This window comes from Zonotrichia leucophrys, unplaced genomic scaffold (assembly GCF_028769735.1).
Source record: "Zonotrichia leucophrys gambelii isolate GWCS_2022_RI unplaced genomic scaffold, RI_Zleu_2.0 Scaffold_308_62356, whole genome shotgun sequence".
Lineage (NCBI taxonomy): Eukaryota > Metazoa > Chordata > Aves > Passeriformes > Passerellidae > Zonotrichia > Zonotrichia leucophrys.
Window position 1 is genome coordinate 1 of NW_026992513.1, and position 17,897 is coordinate 17,897.

Below are 17,897 nucleotides of genomic sequence, written 5' to 3' on the forward strand. Positions count from 1 at the left end.
ATTTTTCCCTCAATTTTTCTCTTTTTTCCCTCAAATTTCTCCTTTAACCCCCCAGATTTCCATTTTATCCCGAACCTATTTAATTTAATTTAATTTATCCCATTAAATTCCAATTTTTCCCTCTCAAATTCCAATTTTTCCCTCTAAAATTCCCATTTTTTCCCCCTTAAATTTCCACTTTTCCCCCTCAAATTTTTACTTTATTCCTTCAGATTTCCATTTTATCCCATTAAATTTCAATTTTTCCCTCTAAAATTCCCACTTTTCCCCTCAGTTTTTCTCTTTTTTTCCTTCAAATTTCTCTTTTATCCCTTCAGATTTCCATTTTATCCCAAACCTATTTAATTTAATTTAATTTATCCCATTAAATTCCCATTTTTCCCTCTCAAATTTCCATTTTTCCCCCTTAAATTTCCAATTTTTCCCTCCCAAATTTCCATTTTTTCCCTCAAATTTCTCCTTTATCCCTTCAGATTTCCATTTTATCCCTTTAAATTCCAATTTTTCCCTCAGTTTTTCTCTTTTTTTCCTTCAAATTTTTACTTTATTCCTTCAGATTTCCACTTTATCCCTTTAAATTCCAATTTTTTTCCTCAGATTTCCATTTTTCCCCTCAGTTTTTCTCTATTTTTCCCTCAAATTTCTACTTTATTCCTTCAGATTTCCATTTTATCCCTTTAAATTCCAAGTTTTTTCCTCAAATTCCCATTTTTCCCCCAAATTTTTACTTTATTCCTTCAGATTTCCATTTTATCCCATTAATTTCCAAGTTTTTCCCTCAAATTCCCACTTTTCTCCCTCAAGATTTCCACTTTATCTCTTCAAATTTCCACTTTTCCCCTTCAAATTTCCACTTTATTCCTTCAAATTCCCACTTTTCCCCCTCAGATTTCCACTTTATCCCTTCAAATTCCCACTTTTTCCCCTCAGATTTCCACTTTATTCCTTCAAATTCCCACTTTTCCCCCTCAGATTTCCACTTTATCCCTTCAAATTCCCACTTTTCCCCCTCAGATTTCCACTTTATTCCTTCAAATTCCCACTTAATTCCTTTAAATTCCCACTTTTTCCCCTCAGATTTCCACTTTATTCCTTTAAATTCCCACTTTAATCCTTCAAATTCCCACTTTTCCCCCTCAGATTTACATTTTTTCCCCTCAGATTTCCACATTATTCCTTCAAATTCCCACTTAATTCCTTTAAATTCCCAGTTTTCTCCCTCAGATTTCCACATTATTCATTTAAATTCGAATTTTTCCCCTCAGATTTCCACTTTATTCCTTTAAATTCCCACTTTTCTCCCTCAGATTTCCACTTTATCCCTTCAAATTCCCACTTTTCTCCCTCAAGATTTCCACTTTATCTCTTCAAATTTCCACTTTATTTCTTTAAATTCCCAATTTTCCCTCTCAGATTTCCACTTTATTCCTTCAAATTCCCACTTTTCCTCCTCAGATTTCCACTTTATTCCTTCAAATTCCCACTTTTTCCCTTCAGATTTCCACTTTATTCCTTCAAATTCCCACTTAATTCCTTTAAATTCCCACTTTTCCCCCTCAGATTTCCACTTTATTCCTTTAAATTCCCACTTTTCCCCCTCAGATTTCCATTTTATTCCTTCAAATTCCCACTTTTCCCCCTCAGATTTCCATTTTATTCCTTTAAATTCCCACTTTTCCCCCTCAGATTTCCCCTTTTCCCCCTCAGATTTCCCCTACACTTCCCTCCTAATTCCCCCTCACCCCCATTTCCCACCCCACCCTCCCTTTTTTCCCCAAAAAAACCCCAATTTTTCCCCCTAAAACCCCTTCCTCACCCCTTCCCACCTTCCAAACTCCACTTTTATTCCCAAATTTTACCTTTTTTTCCCATTTTTTTCAGCGTTCTCCGGAGAGCTCTGGATAAAATCGCCGAGATTAAATCGCTGCTGGAGGAGCGGCGCATTGGTACGGCCGCTAGGGGGGGGCCGCGCTTCCGTTCCCCTCACGGAAAAAAAGGCGGGAAACGCCGCCCAACCCCTTCAAACCCCTTCAAACCCCTTCAAATTCCACTCAAATCCCTCCAATTTTTAAGGAATTTGGGATTTTTTAAAATTATTTTAAATTCCAGCGGCAAAAATCGCCGAGATTAAATCGCTGCTGGAGGAGCGGCGCATTGGTACGGCCGCTGGGGGGGGGGCCGCGCTTCTGTTCCCCTCACGGAAAAAAAGGCGGGAAACGCCGCCCAAACCCTTCAAACCTCTTCAAACCCTTCAAATTCCACCCAAATCCCTCCGATTTTTAAGGAATTTGGGATTTTTGTTAAATTATTTTAAATTCCAGCGGCAAAAATCGCCGAGATTAAATCGCTGCTGGAGGAGCGGCGCATTGGTACGGCCGCTAGGGGGGGGGCCGCCCTTCCATTCCCCTCACGGAAAAAAAAGGCGGGAAACCCCTTCAAACCCCTTCAAACCCCTTCAAACCCCTTCAAACCCCTCAAAATTCCACCCAAATCCCTCCGATTTTTAAGGAATTTTGGGATTTTTTAAAATTATTTTAAATTCCAGCGGCAAAAATCGCTGGGATTAAATCGCTGCTGGAGGAGCGGCGCATTGGTACGGCCGCTAGGGGGGGGCCGCGCTTCCGTTCCCCTCACGGAAAAAAAGGCGGGAAACGCCGCCCAACCCTTCAAACCCTTCAAACTCCTTCAAATTCCACTCAAATCCTCCGATTTTTAAGGAATTTGGGATTTTTTTAAATGATTTTAAATTCCAGTGGCAAAAATCGCCGAGATTAAATCGCTGCTGGAGGAGCGGCGCATTGGTACGGCCGCTGGGGGGGGGCCGCGCTTCCGTTCCCCTCACGGAAAAAAAGGCGGGAAACGCCGCCCAACCCCTTCAAACCCCTTCCAATTCCACCCAAATCCCTCCGATTTTTAAGGAATTTGGGATTTTTTTAAAATGATTTTAAATTCCAGCGGCAAAAATCGCCGGGATTAAATCGCTGCTGGAGGAGCGGCGCATTGGTACGGCCGCTGGGGGGGGCCGTGCTTCCGTTCCCCTCACGAAAAAAAGGCGGGAAACGCCGCCCAAACCCCTTCAAACCCCTTCAAACCCCTTCAAATTCCACTCAAATCCCTCCGATTTTTAAGGAATTTGGGATTTTTTTAAAATTATTTTGAATTCCAGCGGCAAAAATCGCCGGGATTTACAGCGAGGCGGAGCCGCCAAGGAAGACGATGAGGAGGGGGGTGCTGATGACGCTGCTGCAGCAGTCGGCCATGACGCTGCCGCTGTGGATTGGGAAACCCGGAGAAAAGTGAGGAAAAATTGGGAAAAATTTGGGAAAAAATGGGAATTTTGGGGGATAATGAGGAGGTTTGGGAGGGTTAAGAGGGATTTTGGGGGAAAAATGGGGGAAAAATGGGGAATTTTGTGGGGAAAATGGAGATTTGGGGAAAAAAGGGGGTTTGAAGGTGCTGAGGGTGCTGCTGCTGTGGGTTGGGAAACCCGGAGAAAAGTGAGGAAAAATGAGGAAAAATTTGGGAAAAAATGGGAATTTTGGGGGATAATGAGGAGTTTTGGGAGGGTTAAGAGGGATTTTGGGGAAAAAATGGGGATTTTGTGGGAAAAATGGGGAAAAATTGGGGGAAAAATGGGGAATTTTGGGGGAAGAAATGGGGAATTTGAGGGTGCTGAGGGTGCTGCTGTGGGTTGGGAAACCCGGAGAAAAGTGAGGAAAAAATGAGGAAAAATGTGGGAAAAAAATGGGAATTTTGGGGAATAATGAGGGGTTTTGGGAGGGTTAAGAGGGATTTTGGGGGGAAAAATGGGGATTTTGTGGGAAAAATGGGGAATTTTGGGGGAAAAATTGGGAATTTGGGGGAAAAAAGGGGGTTTGAGGGTGCTGCTGTGGGTTGGGAAACCCGGAGAAAAGTGAGGAAAAATTGGGAAAAATTTGGGAAAAAAATGGGAATTTTCGGGGATAATGAGGGGTTTTGGGAGGGTTAAGAAGGATTTTGGGGAAAAAAGGGGGAATTTGTGGAAAAATGGGGAATTTTGTAGGAAAAATGGGAAATTTGGGGGAGAAAAGGGGGTTTGAGGGTGCTGAGGGTGCTGCTGCTGTGGGTTGGGAAATGTGGAGAAAAGTGAGGAAAAATGAGGAAAAATTTGGGAAAAAAATGGGAATTTTGGGGGATAATGAGGGGTTTTGGGAGGGTTAAGAGGGATTTTGGGGGAAAAATGGGGATTTTGTGGGAAAAATGGGGAATTTTGAGGGAATAAAAGGGGATTTGAGGGTGCTGAGGATGGTGCTGTGGTGAATTGGGAAATTTGGGGAAAATGAGGAAAAAAAGGGGAAAAATTGGGAATTTTTTTTGATTTTTGGGGGAATTTTTGGGACTTTTTGAAGGGAATTTTAATGGGAAGTTTTGAGGAATTTGGAGGGGAAAATTTGGGAAAATTTGGGGAATTTAATGAAATTTTGTGGAATTTTTATGGGGAATTTTTGGGGAAAACTTGGTGAATTTTTAATGGGAATTTGAGGGATTTTTTGGGAAGTTTGATGGGAAAATTCAAATCAATTTTGGGTGGTGTTTTGACGGAGAAATTTGGGATTTCGGGCGAAATTTTTGGGGGATTTTTTGGGAAATTTGATGGGAAATTTGAGGCGTTTTTGGGGGGAATATTTGGGAATTTTTGAAGGGAATTTTGGGGGGAAATTTTTTGGCACTTTTTGGAAATATTTGGGGAATTTTTATGGGGAACTTGAGGGAATTTTTGGAAATTTTTAAAGGAAATTTTTGGGGGATTTTTTGGGAAATTCGATGGGGAATTTTTTGGGCATTTTTGGGTGGAATATTTGGGAATTTTTTTGGAATTTTTGAAGGGAATTTTGGGGGGAAATTTTTTGGGACTTTTTATGGGGAATTTGAGGGAATTTTTGGGAATTTTTAATGGGAATTTTTATGGGGAATTTTTGGGGAAAACTTGGTGAATTTTTAATGGGAATTTGAGGGATTTTTTGGGAAGTTTGATGGGAAAATTCGAGTGAATTTTGGGGGGAAAAATTTGAAATTTTGGGGGGGAAAATTTGTGATTTCGGGCAAAATTTTTGGGGGATTTTTGTGGAATTTTGAGGGGAATTTTTGGGGAATTTTTGAAGGGAATGTGGGAAAAATTGGAGAATTTTTATGGGGAATTTTTGGAACTATTTGGGGAATTTTTAATGGGAATTTTATAGGGAACTTAAGGGAATTTTTGGGAATTTTTAATGGGAATTTGGAGGAATTTTTGAAGGGAATTTTTGGCAAATTTGATGGGGAATTTGAGGCAATTTTGGATGGAATACTTGGGAATTTTGGGGGAATTTTTAGAGGGAATGTGGGGAAAATTTGGGGAATTTTTAATGGGAATTTTATTGGGAACTTGGAATTTTTGGGAATTTTTAATGGGAATTTTGGGGAACTTTTGAAGGGAATTTTTGGGAAATTTGATGGGGAATTTTTGGGAATTTTTGGGGAATTTTTATGGGGATTTTTGGAACTATTTGGGGAATTTTTAATGGGAATTTTTGGGTGGAATTTGATGGAATTTTGTGGAATTTTTATGGGTAATTTTTGGGGAAAACTTGGTGAATTTTTAATGGGAATTTGAGGGAACTTTTAGGAACTTTTGAAGGGAATTTTTGGGAAATTTGATGGAGAATTTGAGGCAATTTTGGGGGGAATATTTGGGAATTTTTGAAGGGAATGTGGGGAAAATTTGGGGAATTTTGGGGGAAATTTTTGGGACTTTTTAGAAATATTTGGGGAATTTTTAATGGGAATTTTATAGGGAACTTGAGGGAATTTTAATGGAACTTTTAGGAACTTTTGAAGGGAATTTTTGGGGAATTTGAGGCAATTTTGGGCGTTTTTGGGGGGAATATTTGGGAATTTTTGAAGGAATGTGGGAAAATTTGGGAATTTTTATGGGGGATTTTTGGGATTTTTTGGACAAATTTGGGGAATTTTTAATGGGAATTTTTGGGGGAATTTGATGGAATTTTGGGGAATTTTTATGGGGAATTTTTGGGGAAAACTTGGTGAATTTTTAATGGGAATTTGAGGGAACTTTTAGGAACTTTTGAAGGGAATTTTTGGGGTATTTGAGGCAATTTTGGGGGGAATATTTGGGAATTTTTTTGGGAAATTTTATGGGAAATTTGATGGGGAAATTCTATTTAATTTTGGTCACTTTTGGGGCGATAAATTTGAAATTTTGAGGGAGAAAATTCACAATTTCAGCCAAAACTTTCAGGCCATTTTCCTCCAATTTTCACCTACAAATTCAGAATTTTTGACACAATTTTGACCTAAAACTTCTGGAATTTTCCCCCAGACCCCCTCCCCTGTGCGGGGCCGTCCCGGCCGCCGGCGATTACGTGGCCAAGCCCGGGGACAAAGTGGCCGCCAGGGTGAAGGCGCTGGAAGGGGACGAGCAGTGGATCCTGGCCGAGGTGGTCAGCTACAGCCACGCTGCCAACAAGTGAGTCAAAACCCCAAAAATTCAAATTTTCCCACCCCAAAATCCAATTTTTCCTAAAATTCAATTTTTCCTCCCAAAAATCCGTTTTTTTCCGCGTCAAAATCGGATTTTTTTTGGTCAAAATCTGATTTTTTTCGGTCAAAATCTGATTTTTTTTGGCCCAAAAATTTCCTTTTTTCACTCCAAAATCCAATTTTTCCCAAAATCCCATTTTTCCACCCAAAAATCCATTTTTTTCCGCGTCAAAATCGGATTTTTTTTGGTCAAAATCTGATTTTTTTTGGCCCAAAAATTTCCTTTTTTCACCCCAAAATCCAATTTTTCCCAAAATCCCCTTTTTCCTCCCAAAAATCCATTTTTTTCCGCGTCAAAATCTGATTTTTTTTGGTCAAAATCTGATTTCTTTTGACCCAAAAATTTCCTTTTTTCACCCCAAAATCCAATTTTTCTGCCCAAAATTCAATTTTTCCCAAAAATCCCACTTTTTTCCCCAAAAAATATTTTTTTCCGCGTCAAAATCGGATTTTTTTTGGTCAAAATCGGATTTTTTTTGGTCAAAAATTGATTTTTTCCGTCAAAATCTGATTTTTTTTGGCCCAAAAATTTCCTTTTTTCACCCCAAATCTCCAATTTTTTTTGGGTCAAAATTCCCTTATTTTTTTCAGCCCAAAATTCAAATTTTTGGGATCAAAATTCCATGTTTTGACCCAAAACTCGAATTTTTTGGGTTGAAATTCCCTTTTTTTGACCCAAAATTTCCTTTTTTCACCCCAAAATCCAATTTTTTCCCAAAATCCCCTTTTTCCACCAAAAAATCCATTTTTTTCCGCGTCAAAATCGGATTTTTTTTGGTCAAAATTGATTTTTTTCCATGAAAATCTGATATTTTTGGCCCAAAATTTCCTTTTTTCACCCCAAAATCCAATTTTTTTTGAGTCAAAATTTAAATTTTTTTTGGGTCAAAATTTCTTTTTTTTTAGCCCAAAATTCAAATTTTTGGGCTCAAAATCAGCTTTTTCCACTCAAAATAAAAATTTTTTGGGTCAAAATTTAATTTATTTTCCCCAAAATTCATGTTTTTTTCAAAAAATCCCTTTTTTTAGCCCAAAATTCAAATTTTTGTGGTTAAAATCCCTTTTTTTATCCAAAATCCACTTTTTCAACCCCAAAAATCCAATTTTACCATCAAATTTGGCTTTTTTTGGGCTGAAAATTCACATTTTTGACCACAAAATTCACATTTTTGGGCTGAAAATTCAGATTTTTTTATGACTTTTTGTGTTTTTTCTCAGGTACGAAGTCGATGACATCGATGAGGAGGGAAAAGAGTGAGTGAGAAAATTATTGCCCAAAAATCCCAATTTTTTCCCCATTTTTCCCCATAAAAATCTCAATTTTTCTCCCAAATTAATCCCATTTTTTCTGCAGAAAAATCCCAATTTACCCCTTTAAAAATCCCAAATTTTCTCCAAAATAATTCTATTTTTTTCTCAATAAAATTCCCAATTTTACCTCGTAAAAATCCCAATTTTTCCCCTTAAAATCCCAAATTTTCTCCCAATAAAAAACCCCAATTTTCCCCATAAAAACCCCAATTTCTACCCCAAAAAAACCAATTTTTCCCCCAAAATTTCTTAATTTTTTTCCCTTTAACTTCCCAGACGCCACACCCTCAGCCGCCGCCGCATCATCCCCCTGCCCCAATGGAAAACCAACCCCGAGACCGATCCCGAGGCTCTGTTCCACAAGGACCAGCTGGTGCTGGCCCTGTACCCCCAAACCACCTGCTTCTACCGGGCCCTCATCCACGCCCCGCCCCAGCGCGTGAGTTGGACCCAAAATTGGCAAAAATCGCCCCAAAAATCCCCCAAAAAATGAAAATTTTAGGATAAAAATCAAAATCAAAATGGCCGCCGAGAGGGGGCTGAGGGAGCTTGGTTGCTAAGGGGCGGGGCGTGTTGCTAGGGTGGCATTACCATATATGGAAAAATACTAAGGCGTTTTATGAGGGGTTGCTAAGGGGCGTGGCTTGTTGCTAGGGTGGTGTTACCATATAAGGGAAATGCAGAGGGGTTGCTAAGGGGTGTGGCTTGTTGCTAGGGAGGTGTTACCATATATGGGAAATACGAAAGCCTTGGTTCATGAGGGGTTGCTAAGGGGCGTGGCTTGTTGCTAGGGTAATGTTGCCATATAAGGGAAATGTAGAGGGTTGCTAAGGGGCGTGGCTTGTTGCTAGGGTGGTATTACCATATATGGGAAAAACTAAGGCGTTTTATGAGGGGTTGCTAAGGGGCGTGGCTTGTTGCTAAGGGAGGTATTACCATATATGGAAATACGAAAGCCTTGCTTCATGAGGGGTTGCTAAGGGGTGTGGCTTGTTGCTAGGGTGGTGTTACCATATAAGGAAAATGTTTAAAGAGTGCCCTGTGAGGGGTTGCTAAGGGGCGGGGCGTGTTGCTAGGGTGGTGTTACCATATAAGGGAAATGTTGAGGTAATGTCTATGAGGGGTTGCTAAGGGGTGTGGCTTGTTGCTAGGGAGGTGTTACCATATATGGGAAATACTAAAGCCTTGTTTTATGAGGGGTTGCTAAGGGCGGAGCTTGTTGCTAAGGAGGTGTATAATAATGGAAATACTAAAGCCTTGTTTCATGAGGGGTTGCTAAGGGGCGTGGCTTGTTGCTAGGGTAATGTTGCCATATAAGGGAAATGCTGAGGTAGTGCCCTATGATGGGTTGCTAAGGGGTGTGGCTTGTTGCTAGGGTGGTGTTACCATAGAAGGGAAATGTTGAGGTAGCCCTGTACCCCCAAACCACCTGCTTCTACCGGGCCCTCATCCACGCCCCGCCCCAGCGCGTGAGTTTGACCCAAAATTGGCAAAAATCGCCCCAAAAATCCCCCCAAAAATGAAAATTTTAGGATAAAAATCAAATTCAAAATGGCCGCCTAGAAGGAGCTGGGTTGCTAAGGGCGGGGCTTGTTGCTAGGGTGAGATTGCCATATAAGGAAATAATGAGTCTAGCCTGTGAGGGGTTGCTAAGGGGTGTGGCTTGTTGCTAGGGTGGTGTTGCCATATAAGGGAAATGCAGCGGGGTTGCTAAGGGGTTGTGGCTTGTTGCTAGGTGGTATTACCATATATGGGAAATACTAAAGCCTTGTTTTATGAGGGGTTGCTAAGGGGTGTGGCTTGTTGCTAAGGGAGGTGTTACCATATATGGGAAATACGAAAGCCTTGTTTCATGAGGGGTTGCTAAGGGGCGTGGCTTGTTGCTAGGGTGGTGTTACCATATAAGGGAAATGCTGAGGTAATGTCTATGAGGGGTTGCTAAGGGGCGGAGCTTGTTGCTAGGGTGGTGTTACCATACAAGGGAAATGTTGAGGTAGCCCTGTACCCCCAAACCACCTGCTTCTACCGGGCCCTCATCCACGCCCCGCCCCAGCGCGTGAGTTGGACCCAAAATTGGCAAAATCGCCCCAAAAATCCCCAAAAAAATGAAAATTTTAGGATAAAAATCAAATTCAAAATGGCCGCCGAGAGGGGGCTGAGGGAGCTTGGTTGCTAAGGGGTGTGGCTTGTTGCTAGGGTGGTGTTGCCATACAAGAAATGCAGCGGGTTGCTAAGGGGCGGGGCTTGTTGCTATGGAGGTGGTGCCCTATAAGGGAAATGCAGAGGGGTTGCTAAGGGGTGTGGCTTGTTGCTAGGGAGGTGTTACCATATATGGGAAATACGAAAGCCTTGTTTCATGAGGGGTTGCTAAGGGGTGTGGCTTGTTGCTAAGGGAGGTGTTACCATATATGGGAAATACTAAAGCCTTGTTTCATGAGGGGTTGCTAAGGGGCGTGGCTTGTTGCTAATGTAATGTTGCCATATAAGGGAAATGCTGAGGTAGTGCCCTATGAGGGGTTGCTAAGGGGTGTGGCTTGTTGCTAGGGTGGTGTTACCATATAAGGGAAATGTTGAGGTAGCCCTGTACCCCCAAACCACCTGCTTCTACCGGGCCCTCATCCACGCCCCGCCCCAGCGCGTGAGTTGGACCCAAAATCCCCCGAAATCGCCCCAAAAATCCCCCAAAAAATGAAAATTTTAGGATAAAAATCAAATTCAAAATGGCCGCCGAGAGGGGGCTGAGGGAGCTTGGTTGCTAAGGGGCGTGGCTTGTTGCTAGGGTGAGATTGCCATATAAGGTAATAATGAGTCTGGCCTGTGAGGGGTTGCTAAGGGGTGTGGCTTGTTGCTAGGGTGGCATTACCATATATGGGAAATACGAAGGCGTTTTATGAGGGGTTGCTAAGGGGCGTGTCTTGTTGCTAGGGCGGTGTTACCATATAAGGGAAATGCAGAGGGGTTGCTAAGGGGTGTGGCTTGTTGCTAGGGCAGTGTTACCGTATATGGAAAAGAAAGCTTGTTCATGAGGGGTTGCTAAGGGGCGTGGCTTGTTGCTAGGGTGGTATTGCCATATAAGGGAAATGTTGAGGTAATGTCTATGAGGGGTTGCTATGGGGCGTGGCTTGTTGCTAGGGCGGAGTTGCCATTTAAGGGGTTGCTAAGGGGTGTGGCTTGTTGCTAGGGAGGTGTTACCATATATGGGAAATACGAAAGCCTTGTTTTATGAGGGGTTGCTAAGGGGTGTGGCTTGTTGCTAGGGTGGTGTTACCATATAAGGGAAATGTTGAGGTAATGTCTATGAGGGGTTGCTAAGGGGCGTGGCTTGTTGCTAGGGTGGTGTTACCATATAAGGGAAATGTTGAGGTGTAGCCCTGTACCCAAAAGCGAACTGTTGAGGAGCCCATCCACCCCGCGCCAGCGCGTGAGTTTGACCCAAAATCCCCCGAAATCGCCCCAAAAATCCCCAAAAAAATGAAGATTTTAGGTTAAAAATCAAATTCAAAATGGCTGCCTAGAAGGAGCTGGGTTGCTAAGGGCGGGGCTTGTTGCTAGGGTGAGATTGCCATATAAGGTAATAATGAGTCTGGCCTGTGAGGGGTTGCTAAGGGGCGGGGCTTGTTGCTAGGGTGGTGTTACCATATAAGGGAAATGCAGAGGGGTTGCTAAGGGGCAGGGCTTGTTGCTAGGGCAGTGTTGCCATATAAGGGAAATGCAGAGGGGTTGCTAAGGGGTGTGGCTTGTTGCTAGGGAAGCATTACCATATACGGGAATTACTAAAGACTTGTTTTATGAGGGGTTGCTAAGGGGCGGGGCTTGTTGCTAGGGTGGTGCTTCCATAAAAGGAAAATTAAAATACATTGCTTTATGAGGGGTTGCTAAGGGGCGTGGTTTGTTGCTAAGGATAACCATTTCTATATAAGGAGGGTTGGCAATGCATCAATTACCTTCTAAGGGGGTTGCTAAGGGGCGTGGCTTGTTGCTATGGGCAAGTTACCATGTAAGTGCGTAATTTGGGGGCGTGGCTTTTTTCTAATTTGTAATTTTTACTAAAAATCCTAAATTTTTCCCTAAATTTTGCAGCCCCAGGACGATTATTCAGTGCTTTTTGAGGACACCTCCTACGCCGACGGTTACTCCCCACCCCTGAATGTGGCCCAGCGCTACGTCGTGGCCTGCAAGGAGACCAAAAAAAAGTGAAATTTTGGGTAAAACGAGCCAAAATTCAGGAAAAATGACCCAAAATTTGAAAAGAGTGGCTTGGAATTTGGGTTGGGGTAGGGAATGGGATTTTTGGGGGGTAAAAATGGGATTTAATGGGGGGGAAAAAAGGAAAAAAATATTATTTTTGTAATGGGGAAAATTGGATTTTTTTGGCAGGAAATTGGGACTTTTAAGGGTAAAATATGAGGACTTTTAGGCGGGAAAATTGGGATTTTTTTCGGGGGAAATGAAAGGTATTTTCATAGAGAAAAACAACGGTTTCATGAAGAAAAAGTTGGGGATTTTTTGGCAAAAAAATTGGGATTTTTATGAGGAAAACTGGGGATTTTTTGGGGGAAATTGCGCTTTATAAGATGAAAAAATGGGTTTTTTAAATAGAAAGTTTGGGATTTTTTTTGAGAATTAATAAGGAATTTTCTAGGGAAAATTTAGAATTTTTAAGGGGAATAATTAGGAATTCTTAGGGGAAAAAACTGGGAATTTTTTTTGGCACATTCAAAATATTATTGGGGGTGATTTGGGCTTTTTAAGGGTAAAAATTGGGAATTTTGGGGGGAAATGTGGAAATTTTTTTTGTTAAAATTAATAAAAAAGCTATAAAATTTGAGGAAAAATACTGAAAATTTTTGGGAGTGTTTGAAGGACCCCAAAAAATAAAATGGAGGAAAAAAATTGGAAAAAACAAAGGAAACAGGAAAAGAAGTTTAAAAAAACAGGTAAAAAATGTGAATTCCATCTCTCAAAATGGCCGCCAAAAGAGGGAGGGGCAAAAGCAAATTACATCATAGGGGTGTGGCCTAACAAAGCCACACCCTCGAAATAATAAACAACAAATTAATTTTATTATTTAAAAATTTATTGCGAATAAATAAATTAAAAATGTTAAAAACTCATTGTGGGTCTGGCTTCATGTAGGGGCGGAGCTTGGGATGATGACATCATCAGGCTCCACCCATTCCTCTTCAGGCTCCGCCTCTCCCCGGCAGCGACGAATCAGATCTCCCCATAGAAGGTGGGTGTGGCACCTGGGGGTGGAGTCAGAGTGAGGACAAGCTCCGCCCATATCAAATTTCCTTATAAGGAAAATGGTCCCATAGCAACAAACCCCGCCCCTTAGCAACCATTTTAAACCTTTCCTTGCAAGGAAGATCGTCCCCTAGCAACAAGCCCCGCCCCTTAGCAACCATTTAAAACTTTTCCTTATAGGGAAAATGCTCCCCTAGCAACAAGCCCCGCCCCTTAGCAACCACTAAACAGTTTACTTATAAGGAAAATGCACCCCTAGCAACAAGCCCCGCCCCTTAGCAACTACCAGTTTCTTTAGAAGGAAAATGCTCCCCTAGCAACAAGCCCCGCCCCTTAGCAACCACTAAACAGTTTCCTTATAAGAAAAATGCTCCCATAGTAACAAGCCCCGCCCCTTAGCAACCATTTAGTGCCTTTCCTTATAAGGTAAAGAGTCCTTAGCGACATGCCCCGCCCCCTAGCAACAGGGTCCTCCATCTGGCAGCCATTTTGGAACCTTATAAGGAAAATGCTCCCATAGCAACAAGCCCCGCCCCTTAGCAACCACTTAAACAGTTTCCTAATAAGCAAAATATTTCTTTAAAAACAGGCTCCACCCCCTGGCAGCCATTTTGGAGCTTTTCCTTATAAGGAAAAGGAGATTTATAGAGAAGCTCCACCCCTTATATACAAGCCCCGCCCCTTAACAATTACTCAGAGCCTTTCCTCATAATGTAAAGAGGCCTTAGCAACAAGCCCCGCCCCCTAGCAACAAGCTCCTCCCCTTGACAGCCATTTTGGAGCCTTTCCTTATATGGGAAAGGAACTTTTAAGAAGCCCCGCACCCTGGCAACCATTTTGAATCCTTTCCTTATAAGGAAAAATTCTCTTAGAAACAAGCCCCGCCCCCTGGCAACCATTTTGAATCCTTTCCTTATAAGGAAAAATTCTCTTAGAAACAAGCTCCGCCCCCTAGCAGCCATCTTGGAATTTTTCATTATAAGGAAAAAAAGGGTTTAGAACAAACTCCACCCCCTGGCAGCCATCTTGAAAATTTTCCTTATAGGGAAAAAAGGGTTTAGAACAAGCCCCACCCCCTAGCAGCCATCTTGAAAATTTTCCTTATAGGGAAAAAAGGGTTTAGAATAACCCCCACCCCCACCAGCAGCCATCTTGAATCCTTCCCTTATAAGGTAAAAGATTCCAAACATTAAGCCCCGCCCCCAAACCCAAGCCACGCCCCTTTTTTTTTTACCTGGGACAGGCTCCTCCCACTGGCAGCAGCTGCAGCGGCTCCGGGGCCAGGAAGAGCCGGGCCAGGCACGAGGGATGGGCGGCCATCTTGCAAAGGGGGCGGGGACAGCGCAAAAGGGGCGTGGCCTGTGCCTAAAACATCAAAACTCTGAAATTGCGGCTCAAAAAGCAAAAATTTGCATAAATTCAGATTTTTAAAAGGCTTAATTGCTTTAAAACCACAGATATTAATTAAGGATTCGTGGAGCTCCGCCCACAAGTTTTCAGGCTGCGCTCACAAATTAAAATTTGCATAAATTTACATTTTTTAAGGCAAAATTTCCCCTAATTTAAATTTTTCTACCTCTGATTGCCACACCCCTTTTATGCCATGCCAAAAAAATTTAAATACCTTAAGCCACACCCCTTATATCCCTGTCCTTTTAAGCCACACCCCCTTTTACCATAAAAAGCTTTAGGCTCCTCCCACTTTTCATTATACCCAGTTAGGCCCCACCCATTTTAAGCTTTGACAACTTTAGGCCACACCCACCTTACGCCCCTCCCACTTTTAACAATTTGTTTATGCTCCGCCCCCTTTAAATTCCTAAATTTAAGCCACACCCCTTTAGGCCCTACCCACCTCATTAAAACCCTCAAAACTCCTCCCCCTGTTATGCCACACCCACCTTAAGCCCCACCCACAAAATTAAAGCATCTTTAGCTCCTCCCCTTTTAGCTTCACTTTTATAAACTCCTCCCATTTAAGCCCCACCCACTTTAAACCCCGCCCACTTTTATTTCCACCCCCTTAAGCCACGCCCCTTACCTCCCCACACAAGCCACACCCCCAATTCTCTTCCACCACCTCTTGGCTCCGCCCCTTTTTCCTTTTAAGTCGTGGCAGCCCCGCCCCTTCCTCCTCCACCACGTGAGGGGGCGGAGCCAATTCCAGGGTGGGGCGAGGTGGGCGGAGCCAGCGGATCCTCAATGGGAGGCGGGACCAGGGCGGGGCCAAAAGGAGGCGGGGCAAGAGGCGGAGGGCGAAGCTGATTGGCTGCTCCCGAGGGCGGCGAGTGGGCGGGGCCAAGAGGCAGCGGGAGGAGTTTGGGTGTTGCCACGCCCACTCGAACTGGAAAAAAGGGGGCGGGGCTTAAGTAAATAGCATTTAAATACAAGGGGGAGGAGTTTCATTGGAAGTAATGAGGTGGGTGGGGTTTAAATGGCAGAGATTTTAAAAGTGGGAGGGGCTTAAAGGAGATTTGAATTAATTGGTGTTAATTAGAGATTTGGAGTGCTAATTATACCTGTTAATTGTAATTTTAATAAAGGATTAATAGGTGTTAATTAGTGATGACATGATGTAATTAGGCATTAGCAACCTCTAATCAGCATTTAATGGGCGTCAATTAACAATTAATAAATGTTAATTAATAAATGTTAACTAGCAGCTGGATTATTGATTATTTTTCTAATTTATGATATTATATATTAATTATTCAATTATATTTATTATATGAGTCTAATGGATGTTATTAGCGTAATTATTGCCAAAATGGTGCTAATTAGTGGCTAATAATCACTAATTAGCACATAATAGGTGTCAATTATTAATTAATACCTGTTATTTTTCAAGGGTGATAATTATATTTATTAGTTAAAGGATTGATTATAAATAGAGGCTACTACATTAGAGTTAATTAATGCTAATGTAATTAGTAATTAATGTAAATAAGTGACTTTTAATTAGTTATTAATTAGTATTTAATGTTTGGAAATCATCATTTACCACCTAATAATTAAATTAAATTAAATTAAATTAATGGAGAAGAGAATTAATTGGGGTATCATGATGGGGGTGAGGTTTAAATGGATGGGGGTTGGAAAGTGGGCGGGGCTTAAAGAAAAGAGGAGGAGTTTGAATATTTAATGAGGTGGGCGTGGCTCAAAATGTGGGGTTAAAGGTGGGAGGGGCTTAAATGAAAAAGCATGTATTTAAATGAGGTGGGCAGGGCTTAAGTGAAAATGGGGGGTTTGAATATTTAATGAGGTGGGCGGGGCTTAAAAGTGGGCGTGGCTCACCCTGAGGGCGGCGACGTCGGAGGGGAAGCCGTGGACGAAAAGTTCCATTTCCCTTTGGTTGGAGAAAAACGGGTTTAAACGTCTCAAAATTCGTTAAAAATTGAAAATAAATTACAAAAATTAATTTTAGGAATGATTAGGATTATTTTAATTTCATTAGGAATTCTTGAAATTGTCATTAAACCCACCAAAACCCCTTCAAACTCCCCAAAATCCCTTTTTAGTCTCTTAAAACTTCTAAAATCCCCAAAATCCACCCCAAAATCCTTTGAAATCCCCAAAAATCCCATTTTTCCCCCCTAAAATCCCATTTAAATGCAATTTAACCCTCCCAAGTCCCCTTTTATTCCCTTTAATCATCCCAAAATCCCCCAATATTCCCCTAAATCCCATTAAACTCCCCCAAAATCCCATTTTAATCCCTTTAAACCCCCCAAAAGCCCCTTAAAACCCCCTAAATCCCATTTTTAATCCCATTAAAAATAACTTTTACCCCCAAAATCCCCTTTTAATTCCTCTTAAACTCCCTAAAACCTCCTTTTAATCCAATTAAACCCCATAAATCCCCCTTGAACCCCCTAAATCCCCTTTAAATCCTATTAAACCCCCCAAAAATCCCCTTTAAATCCTCCTTAAACCCCTTGAAATCCCCTTAGAAACTCCCTGAAATCACCTTTTATTCCTATTAAACCCCCAAAATCCCCCTCGAACCCCACTAAACCCCATTTTAAACCCGCTTTTAATCCCATTAACCCCCCTAAAATCCCATTTAAATCCCATTTATCTCCACAAATCCGCCATTAACCCCTCAGGTTCCCCCACCAGGGCCCTCTCCCGCTGGTTTTCCGCGCTCCCCCTCGGCTCCTGCCGCCGTTGTGCTGCCGGAGGCGCCGCCGCGGATCCACCGTGAACCCGACGTAGGTTCGGCCCCGGCAGCGGCCGCGGGGAGCGGCGGAACGGAGCAAATACACCGCCCTCATGGCGGCCATCGCCGGCCCACAATGCACCGCGATGACTTCCGGTGGAACGAAACCACTTCCGCCTCGGTAAGGAGAGGATTTGTGCCTCGGTACCCACAATGCATTGCGGTGACTTCTGGTTGAACGAAATCACTTCCGCCTCGGTAAAGAGAGGATTTGTGCCTCGGTACCCACAATGTACCGCGGGACTTCTGGTTGGACGAAACCACTTCCGCCTCGGTAAAGAGAGGATTTGTGCCTCGGTACCCACAATGCACCGCGATGACTTCCGGTGGAACGAAACCACTTCCGCCTCGGTAAGGAGAGGATTTGTGCCTCGGTACCCACAATGCCTTGCGGCGAATTGCTGTTGAACAGATCAGTTTCCGCCTCGGTATCAGGAGGATTTGTGCCTCGGTACCCACAATGCCTTGCGGCGAATTGCTGTTGAGCACATTAACTTCCGCCTCGGTGAGGGGGGGGATTTCTGCCTCGGAACCCACAATG

The 17,897-nt window shown here is 42.5% G+C and overlaps 2 protein-coding genes across 2 annotated transcripts; one reads left to right on the forward strand and one right to left on the reverse strand.

Moving 5' to 3' along the window:
* Positions 1-1,881: 1,881 nt before the first annotated feature.
* LOC135441481 (SAGA-associated factor 29-like) lies at positions 1,882-13,004 on the forward strand (the record flags this gene model as incomplete). Its single annotated transcript, XM_064701025.1, has 6 exons — positions 1,882-1,946; positions 3,167-3,296; positions 6,359-6,505; positions 7,798-7,833; positions 8,167-8,329; positions 11,971-13,004. Coding segments are annotated over 6 exons (658 nt in total), but the record flags the coding sequence as incomplete, so codon positions are not given.
* Positions 12,957-17,426, reverse strand: SLX1A (SLX1 homolog A, structure-specific endonuclease subunit). The gene is made up of 5 exons (XM_064701028.1): positions 17,254-17,426; positions 16,432-16,483; positions 15,179-15,481; positions 14,372-14,502; positions 12,957-13,136 (listed from the first exon to the last, which is right to left on the reverse strand). The coding sequence occupies exons 1-5, from the start codon at positions 17,418-17,420 to the stop codon at positions 13,019-13,021; spliced, it is 771 nt and encodes a 256-aa protein (XP_064557098.1). The 5' UTR covers positions 17,421-17,426; the 3' UTR covers positions 12,957-13,018.
* Positions 17,427-17,897: the final 471 nt, after the last annotated feature.

What these genes read in the sequence shown, in the direction of transcription:
- SLX1A (XM_064701028.1), bottom strand. Translation starts at nt 17,420, where the DNA reads ATGGCCGCCATGAGGGCGGTGTATTTGCTCCGTTCCGCCGCTCCCCGC. An exon ending in GGTGTGGCTTGTGTGGGGAG is followed by an intron (nt 14,503 to 15,178) that starts GTAAGGGGCGTG and finishes TTGATGTTTTAG; the next exon opens with GCACAGGCCACGCCCCTTTT. An exon ending in GTGGGAGGAGCCTGTCCCAG is followed by an intron (nt 13,137 to 14,371) that starts GTAAAAAAAAAA and finishes CTCCACCCCCAG; the next exon opens with GTGCCACACCCACCTTCTAT.